We start from the raw sequence: 10165 nt of genomic DNA on the forward strand, positions 1-10165 counted from the left end.
ATGTAATCGTTAATTTCAGTTGCACTTTAATAAATGTGTTTTGTATTGTTACCTTTGATATACTAACCTCGGGCAACCGAGATGGTAAAAGTCTTTCATGTTAGGGTAGTCCTTGGTAAGGTACCTTGGTATGAGGGGGTGTTACAAAGTGGTATCAGAGCTGCGATTTTGGCACCTAAAACTAATGAACCCAATGAACTTAGGGAGTCTAAATAAAATGAACCCGGGGAGAGTTGTTTGGAGCTACCCCAAAGACTTGGGAGACGTCCCGAAGTCGCATTAAGGCCCTTATGATCTCAAGCCGGTCACTTGGGAGGGATTGTTGTGCATCGAGTTATGTGTGTGTAGTACTTGTGGCATGAATCTTATGCATGGTTGAATGAAATAATGAAGAAAGTGGAACATGATTGTAGTCGATTGACGTATTGAAATTTGTTGATGTTGAACTTTGAGCATAGAATATGTTGGCATGTTAAGTGTTTATTATGTGGCTTTCAAAGGGTAGTGATATATCGTATGTATACAGTGGTAGAAAAGCATGTGTAGGTATGTTTACGTATAGCAGTAGCTCGTTTTGGCATGACGCGGCCAAGCAGGGCTGGTACTCGACCGAGTAGAGGGTACTCAGTCGAGTAACCAAGCACTCGACCGAGTGTTGTTTGGGTATACGTAGCAGTAGCTACTGGTTGTGGCTGCTCGACCGAGTATTAGAGCATACTCGACCGAGTGAAGCATACTCGACCGAGTATCACCCATACTCGACCGAGTATGTTTTCTGTGTTTCTGACGTTGGCTACTGGAGTGGACTACTCGACCGAGTATTAGTAATACTCGACCGAGTAATCCTTACTCGACCGAGTATCTAACCATACTCGGCCGAGTACTTCTTTGGCGGAGGGTCGTTTATATTTTGAGCCGTAGGTTTTTGTGCTTACGTTTCCTTGCTTCTTATCAGCTCAAAATGCCGCCAAAGAGGTCAGCTGCCTATATCCAAGCAACTGATATGTCCACCGATGAGGTAGCTCGTATGATCGAGCAGTAGGATGCCCTCCTTGAAGCCCTTAAGAATGTGGGTAAGGGGGCTGAGAAACCGGTGGATGCTACCCACCTAAGCACTATCATCGCCTGCTTCAAGCCATCAACTTATGAGGGCATCGGGGAACCTAAGCTGCTCGATAACTGGCACCACGAGATGGAGAGTCTCCTTGAAGTGGTGAAGTGTCCGCCAGAGTTAGCCGTTGAGCAGGTAGTGTACTACCTGAGGGGTGAGGCTGCCGTGTGGTGGCAGAATGTTAAAGAAGATGTCAGGGCTTACTACAAAGATGAGGGGCTCGGTGCTATACCGTGGTCGGGTTTGAAGAGCGATATGAGGGAACAGTTTGTGCCGGAACACATCCGTCACAAGATGAGATTCGAGTTCGATTCCTTTACCATGACTGAGGATATAACGGTCACAGAGTACTATCACCGCTTTCTTGAGTTATCTCGCTGTGCGGAAGACTTGCAGTTAGGGCAAAGGGGTTTGGCTCTTCGTTTTGAGAGGGGGTTGGCACCCAAGATCATGAACCGGTTACCAGCTGGGGTTATCATCGATCTGAAAGATGTGTACTTGAGGGCTGGACAAGCAGAGAGCACTACTACAAATCTTGTGCATTAATGACGCTTTTTCAGCCGTTTTTTGACGCTTTAAAGCGTCAGTTTTTTGTTTGTCGACGCTTTAGAAAAGCGTCAATTTTTTGGCCGTCGGTTTTTTTTGACGCTTTTTTTTATCAACAAATGTGACGCTTTTAAGCGTCCTCAACAGCTATTGACGCTTTTTTTTGTCAACAAATGTGACGCTTTTAAGCGTCTTCAGTGGTTATTGACGCTTTTTTTTGTCAACAAATTTGACGCTTTTAAGCGTCTTCAGCGACTATTGATGCTTTTATTTGTCAATAAATTTGACGCTTTTAAGTGTTTTTAGTGCCTATTGATGCTTCTATGTGTCACTTGATGAGACAGAATTAGGCGTCAACTAGTATATATTGACGCTTCAAACTGTCAATCTCAGTGACGCTTTTGGTTGTTAAATATTCCTTGACACATTTTCAAACACAAACTAAAATCATAGAGATTAAATAGACCTATAAGTAGTAGTACTCCTAGCTATATAATTTATGACAAATATTAACATCTTCCATTAATAATAGAATGTACATTTTATAAATACAAAGCAATTGTTATTGGCATTACAGACATCTTACTGAATCACAATCATTGTGGAGTTATTCTGAATGATCATCACGCAAGATGAATATTTTTCCAGTACTAGTAAATCACTAAACACTTCTATTAGGGATCTGCTATGGTCACATGACCTTCATAGGATTTCTATCTTCTTAGACTCTTGCTGCAACCTGATCAGCGTACCCAGTTCTTATCTTCTCTTGAACCAAGAAATCCCAATTGTATCCAAGCATAAAGAGCTTTCCCCATGCATTGAAACATGGAGAGACCACTGGTACAGAGATCCTACAAAACAGCATGATACTCATACAAGAAGTTGTGAAAGAGCCAAATCAGTTAATATCAGTTAATAGTTTGAGAGCCAGGAAATTTACACATTCAACGAGACTCGAATTTTGGGGTATGGAGTTGCGCACTACGAGGCAGCCTGTTAAAATTCGTATCAGAGTATATTTTCATTGCATAACTACTGAAAAGATGAAGCTAAAAAAATTCAATAGTAGACACAATACACAGTGCAATCAAGCAAAAATGTTTAAACGAGTTGTGAGCATCATACCGCATTTTTTAACATCAATAACATAAAAGTCTAGGACTCCCATCTTAACTACGCTACATATAATTAAAGGTAAAACAACAACGAATTAGCATAAAATTACTTAATAGCTCCTGTAATTTTCTAAAATGCCTTGAAAAAAAAGGCAGCATATTAAGAGTTTAAGTGAGTCTTTCCACTATTCTCTTACAATCTCTAATGCTTTCCTTTTTCGAAGAGATTCCTCTGATGTGTTCATTAGATGTTGGTGTGAACTCACTTTTTCATCATGACCAAGCAAACTTCTTATTTTAAACCTCCTGAGCTAAGTAACTCTTAGCTTGATCAACATAGAACTCATCATTAGTGAATGTTTCAAAATGAACTGGATATCACAGGCTTTCTAAAATATTATGTTCTCAAAAAATCAATTATATAAAAACCATAATATATGAACATCGGGCAATGTACCATCAACCTAGATGATAGTTGAGGCGGAGACATTAACTTTACAAGCTTTTCAATAGGAATTGCGACACAAAAGCATAAAGATAGTGTTTACTAGACCGGAAATATAACTTGCGAGACGAAACCATACTGACATAAAATATAACGTGGATACCTATACCATTCATGTTTTTGGTCTAAAATAAGTGTCCGAGTGTCCTACCCATGTCCGGGGGTGGAGTGTCCGACGGCCGACGCGGCTACGTGAGTAATATTGAAGACTCCAAGCAACATAGGAGAAGATAGGAGTTGGAATGGAAAAAAACTAAACACATTCGATACAAGTGCAATTCAAAATATTTTTACTGCTTAAATGATCAACAAGCTATCGAGTTTGACAGTGTCGAAACATGTACCTGCAAGATTTTCCCATGATGAAGACTGACAAACCAGCCCAGAATTTGTTCCAAAAGCTTTTAATTGATTCGAAGAGTGACGGTTGAAAGGGGGGTCCCTGCAGTTTATACGATCATGAATCATTTTATTAAAATTTCATGTTTTGGTTTTGTGTCAGGTTTTGTTCAGCGCACTTGGTGTGTCAGAGTAAAGTAACATAGGTTCCAATAACCTAACAAGCTCTTGAACTTCAACAACTAAATTTGTCAAGTTTATGTTTATAGGATGCATTTTCGGATTTTACTGCAAATGAACTAAATTTTCCAAGTGGCCTTTCACTCGGGAATCAGGATGTCCAGTGTAGTCTATCATTCTATGATTTCTGAAAGCAAAGCAAATAGGATGTAATACTTTAGAATGTGATTTCCGTCACAGGTGACTGTACAGACCAGTGTTCCATTGTCTAGCACTGTGGCTGTGGTGGTGAACTGGCACTCAGCCCTATCAACTTCTTTGAATTCCGAGTCTTTCAAAATTGTTGTAACAGGGACAATAATAAGTTTGCAAAAAATCAAATTTTGACTGTGGCCCAAATTCCCATTTAAACAGACACAAAATAAGAAAAAAGATGAGCAAATAGCTTTACCGGAACAAGCATATTTTGCAGCTTGATCAGTGGTTGGGTCGACTTTACAAAACCGAGTGACTACCTCTTCTGGCTTCATGATAAAGAATTGCTCCTGCAATTAGATGTTTAAGTAAGTAGTATTCAGTTATACAGACATAAATCATGTAAATCCCAAATAAAGAACTTGAGAGTATCGTCACATGTACCTCACTCATCATCACACCTTCTGAACACTGAAACTGCGTAAAAGAAGACAAAGGCTAATCTGAGAAATGTCAGCTGATTCATGAACATTACCCTTAATTAAGATTCAATGCAGTATTACAACACAGGGCACAACTTTGAGGGATTAGGGTACTACTGTTGATTTGTCGTTGAGAGGTTTTCCGTGGAAAAAAAAGTACATAGATTTTCAAGTCAGGTTATGATTGAATGTTAACCTAAAGAGGCGAGCTCAACTTGATTGCCATGGCTAAAACAAGTTACTGTAAAGTGTAAGCCTCATGGCTCCAGCTCTCACTGGCCATAAAAAATCAGAGTTTTGTTTACGAATTTCAAAAGATTGGCAAACCTTATGAAGCACAAATGAACGAGAATCAACATACCGTCAAACTGTAAGATGGTTCCACTTCGCCAACATTCTTTATTTCAATCTTTGCAATCCCAAACTGTGCAAGTGCTTCAAATGTAAGCACAGTAATGCCTAAAATTTTGCCAGGGCTCCTAGAACATAAATTCAGGAAACAATTTAAGAATATTGAAATGGAGTATAAAGCATGATCATATATATAATACCATAAAATCGATTTTAAACGAAGAAGAGCATCTAAGATTGATTATAATTCATACACAAAATATTAACCTCTGGTTAACATATTCGATGTCATCGGCTCCTAGTTCAATCAAGAGATTTGCGTTAAGAACTTCAGTGATACCGATGGAAAAATAACGAGGCCCTGCATCCTATACACACTGGTAGTAAATAACACTGGCACTTTAATTACATAATACAATTATTAAAAGAATAAAGAACTCAACTGGATGGTCATTGATTCTCTCAAACCTTCCAACCATACCATATAAAGGTGGTTGATTCCTGCCAATCCGATTCTGGTGAGCCTACAAAAACAGTTACTAGGAATTAGGATCTTACAAGTCCTGGCCAAGGGGAAATATCCTGAGATATTTTAGTTCCCAATTCATCATTAAGTCAAAATACCCTTTATGGATCATTTAAAAAGAGGTCATAACATGAGAAATGTTCATAATCTAGTTAATAATTCAACAGTAATCTCCTACAAAAAGCCTGCAGAACAGTGGCTTATCTGCTTAGATTACTTCTTCCTAGGTAAAAGACTTCCATGTACTGCATAGGTAGCATCTACAAACACGTGCAAAGATACCCTTGCCTTAAGGGCTCCCAAAAATGTTAATATAGGGAAGGGAGGGATGTGTGGCATACGCAAACTCACCCCTGCATTGAAAAGGAGAGGTTGTTTCCCGATGACCCACAATTTCAGTTAGCAGCAATAGTACCACATTAGCAATTGTACCAAGTAGCCCTGTAATTCAAAATGGAAAAGATTTATCACTGACCAAATTGTTAAACGAAAAAAATGATCACTAAACAAAATTAATAATAAATGTGGGACTGAATTAGGGGGAAGGCATTCTATCCTTCTCGAGAGTGATAAAAATTCAGTATGTAATAAACAATCATCCATTGACCCTATGTTCATCAAATTCATAACCTTCTTGTTTTGTAGTTTGTACAACCATAGCCAATATATCCCTCCCATATTGTCGTATCTAATCTTTTTTTTTTGGTAAACAGGTAATTGAGCATGCTTCAGAGTGAAGTACAATGTATAATAACTCGAGATACCAAGTACTCCCATATTATATACCAAGTACTGCCTCAAAAACTAATACAACATGAGCTATTGATCAAACAACACACCACCACCTAATTCCTACCATCTGCACATCCTGCCACTGCCACACGACAGCAGAAAAAAAGTTGTCAAAAAACCTTTTGTATCCTGGTTTGGACTACTACTCATAAGAACCCCCCACCTCGCTACACCAACGATCACAAATAATCAAGGGTATCAAATAATCAATCGAGAGCATAAAAAAACTTGTGAAAAAAAATCCAAAGTTAGGAGTATAGCTGAGCATTCCTCAAGTAAATGCAGAATTCTAAAATAGCAGAGCATTCTTCAAATGCAGAACCGACAAATGGACTAATAAAATTGAAGGCCAGAAAATATGGAACGGATATTCATGGAGTTGAAACCCTCAGAATTTCGAGAATGTAAACAAGACGATGAAAGCAAGCGATTTTTTCTTCACTACTTTTTGTATGCTCTCGATTGCATTAGTCCACAGCCCGCCACTATCAGCGTCTTGCCACTACTACTCATAACAACCCCCCACCTCGCTACACCAACAACCAGAACACCAACACCAAAACCATAAATATGGAATCGGAACATAATTAAAAAAGAAACTCAAATTAACAACTTTAATTTAAATCTTAGAACTTTAAACCAAAACCCTACATTTCATAATTGAACTTAAAATCAAACGAAAAATAAGAATCAAAATTAAATAAAGAACGTAATCGAGTTCAGATAGCACGATATTATTTATATATGTCCCGAAAAACAATAACTTAATCATCTTTGTTGATGATCGGAATTATTGAGCACGCCCATAATCCGATTAAAGCAATTAAAATAACCATCAATAACATACAAGTAATTGAAAATGAATGAGAACACCGTACCAATGATATGTAATAAGCAGATTTTACATTTGTGAGTTGTAGAATTACAATTGATTGGCAGATTGAACGGAAAATTGCTGATTGAATCGTCTTTGCTGATGATTGAAAGAAAAATTGCTGATGATTGGCAGGAAAATCGCAGGAAAATCGCTGATCATTGAAAGGAAAATAGCTGATGATTGAACGGGATTTTGAAGGTTAGGGTTTTTTAATTGAAAAAAGAGGAGTAAAGTGATGATAGTGGATGGGGGTTAGCGGGGGATTTTAGTGAAAATTTAGAAAACTGCATTTTTCCGCCTTTCTTATTAGTATATGGGGGCGGTTTCCAAAAAAATTAAAATTGGAGGGTTATGTACGGTCGACGCTTTATAAAAGCATCAATACAAAAGCGTCATCAATGTAAGGGATTTGTAGTAGTGGAGGTTTGTGGATCTATCCAAGGAAGCTACGGAGAGAACCGCTACCGAGAAGAGGAAAACAGAGAGTGGGAGTAGCAACTAGTCGAGTCACAAGAAGTGCAACTTTGGTCAGTCAAGGGCTTTTTCAGGAGGAGTTGGGTTCTCTGGAGGATCGCGAGCATGGGGTAAGGGTGGTGGAGGGAGTGTTAGTGATAACTCCAACCTTACTTGCTTCAACTGTGGTGGCATAGGCCACAAGAGGTATGACTGTACTAGTTCTCGAACTAGAGGAGCCTCAGAGGCTTATCAAGGAAGTTTCTCACAGGGTCCAAATCAGAGTTTCTCTAGCAACAGGCCATCTAGGTCATGGGGTAACCGTGGAGGGCAGAACAACAATGGCGGCTTCAAACACAACAGTGGAGGATCTTCTCAACGCCCGAACAATAGTGTGACTCAGAATTCGGCAGCTAAGCCGAGTACTTCTAACACCTCGGTCCAGGGTGGAGGTCAGAAAAGCAGCGGGAAGCTCTTCATGATGGGCAAGCAGCAAGCTGATAACGATGCCCATGTAGTTATCGGAACCTTTCTTGTTCATAATACACCGTCTTTTGTTTTGTTTGACTCTGGGGCAACACACTCTTTTGTGTCTAGAGGCCATGCTTTGTCTATGGGTTTGGGGTAGTTTGAGCTTGTAAAGGATGATGTGTTTATATCATCTGGGGAGTCGGTGTCATGGGTCAAGTTGTATAGGGATGTGTCCATATTGGTTCAAGGGGTAGACTTACCGGTTAACTTGCTAGAGTTTCCTATGGATGGGTTTGAGGTCATCGTCGGGATGGATTGGTCGGGTAAGTATGATGCAAAGATAGATTGTCGACAAAAGAAAGTGTCTTTAAAGGGCCCTAAGGGTATAAGGGTGTCTTATAAGGGGTTTGTGGTGAGGCCTAAGTGTAAGTTTATCACGGTAATGACTTTAAAGTCATGTTTGAGGAAAAAGTGTCCCTTGATTCTGTGTCAAGTGAGAGATCAACTTGTAGAACAGCTGACAACTTCAGATATACATGTTCTGGGAGAGTTTAGTGATGTCTTTCCAGATGAAATACCGGGGCTACCACCAAAAAGAGATATCGACTTCAATGTGGAGCTTAAACCGGGAACAGGTCCTATATCTAAAGCACCATACCGTATAGCACCTAAAGAACTGGAAGAGTTGAAGAAACAGTTACATGAACTGTTAGACAAGGAGTACATCCGGCCTAGTGTGTCACCATGAGGAGCACCAGTGTTGTTTGTGAAGAAGAAAGATGGAAGCATGAGGCTATGCATTGACTATAGGGAGCTTAATCGGGTCACGGTGAAGAACAAGTATCCTTTGCCTAGGATTGATGATCAGTTTGACCAGCTGAGTTGCGCAGGGATGTTCTCTTAGATCGATATAAGGTCAGGTTATCACCATTTGAGGATAGCAGATGAGGATATTCCCAAGACAGCTTTTCGGTCCCGTTATGGTCACTATGTGTATGTAGTGATGCCTTTTGCTTTGACAAATGCACCAGCAGCTTTCATGGATCTGATGAACCGGATTTTTAGTCCGTTCTTGGACAGGTTTGTGGTTGTCTTCATTGATGACATCTTAATCTATTCCAAGACTAAGGAAGAACATGAGGAGCACTTGAGGTTACTTTTGTAGACCTTGCGAACCAATCAACTTTATGCCAAGCTATCCAAGTGTGAGTTGTGGTTAGAGGAAGTGGCTTTTCTGGGTCATGTGATATCCAAAAAGGGTGTGTCCGTGGATCCTAGAAAAATTGAGGCAGTGCCCAAGTGGGAATCACCAAAGAATGTTGCTGAGATTTGGAGTTTCTTGGGTCGAGGTGGTTATTACAGGAGGTTCATGAAGGACTTCTCTACTATAGCATAGCCTATGACAGCTTTGATGAAGAAGGAGACCAGTTTTCAATGGGATGAGAGTTCTGAGATGGCGTTCCAGATCTTAAAGAAGCGTTTGACCACAGCTCCTATCCTAGCTTTACCAGAGGGTTGTGAAAACTTTGATGTATATACTGATGCTTCAAATAATGGTTTGGGTTGTGTTCTGATGCAGAATGGGAAGGTTATAGCTTATGCGTCGAGGCAGCTGAAGCCATATGAGGAGAACTACTCTACTCATGATTTGGAATTGGGTGCAGTTGTTTTCGCTCTTAAGATTTGGAGGCAATACCTTTACGGGGTAACCTTTAAAGTGTTTTCAGATCATAAGAGTCTAAAATATATCTATACTCAAAAAGAGCTTAACATGCGACAGAGACGATGGATGAAGATGATCGGGGACTATGACATGGAGATCATCTATCATGAGGGTAAGGCTAACGTTGTTGCAGATGCTTTTGAGTAGGAAAAGTGTTCATTCGTTGTGCACAGCTATGTCTTTGCTGAAGCTGAGGGATGAGATGTCCAAGATGGGGATCCATATGATTCGAAAAGGGGATACCATCGGGGATTTAACGATCGAGCCGGATTTATTTGAGAATATCAAGAGTAAACAAGATCTTGATCCTAAGATCCAAGAGTGGAAGTCTAGGGTGAAGAGTGGCACAGTTTCCAGGTTTTCTATCCATACAGATGAGAGTGTTCGTTTTGATGGGAGATGGTGTATCCCTGATGATGCAGACTTGAGGAGAGTGATCATGGTATAGGCTCATTGCACTCCTTATTCAGTCCACCCAGGGGGTGACAAGCTTTAT

The 10165-nt window shown here is 39.9% G+C and overlaps 1 protein-coding gene across 5 annotated transcripts; it reads right to left on the minus strand.

The window, feature by feature from the left end:
- Window positions 1–2179: 2179 nt before the first annotated feature.
- LOC141647281 (protein HAPLESS 2-like) lies at window positions 2180–7367 on the minus strand. 5 transcript variants are annotated; one of them, XM_074455405.1, is made up of 9 exons: window positions 7024–7365; window positions 5705–5794; window positions 5309–5351; window positions 5095–5195; window positions 4838–4955; window positions 4439–4471; window positions 4016–4344; window positions 3625–3722; window positions 2180–2511 (listed from the first exon to the last, which is right to left on the minus strand). In XM_074455405.1, the coding sequence occupies exons 2-9, from the start codon at window positions 5710–5712 to the stop codon at window positions 2417–2419; spliced, it is 825 nt and encodes a 274-aa protein (XP_074311506.1). In that variant the 5' UTR covers window positions 5713–5794; window positions 7024–7365; the 3' UTR covers window positions 2180–2416. The 5 variants fall into 5 exon arrangements, 4 of the variants coding, with proteins under 4 accessions (XP_074311506.1, XP_074311507.1, XP_074311508.1 ...); XM_074455406.1 differs by having other exon boundaries at window positions 4054–4344; window positions 7024–7364; XM_074455407.1 differs by having other exon boundaries at window positions 5271–5351; window positions 7024–7364.
- Between the last annotated feature and the right edge of the window lie 2798 nt (window positions 7368–10165).

Source organism: Silene latifolia, chromosome 3 (genome assembly GCF_048544455.1).
Source record: "Silene latifolia isolate original U9 population chromosome 3, ASM4854445v1, whole genome shotgun sequence".
Taxonomy (NCBI): Eukaryota; Viridiplantae; Streptophyta; class Magnoliopsida; order Caryophyllales; family Caryophyllaceae; genus Silene; species Silene latifolia.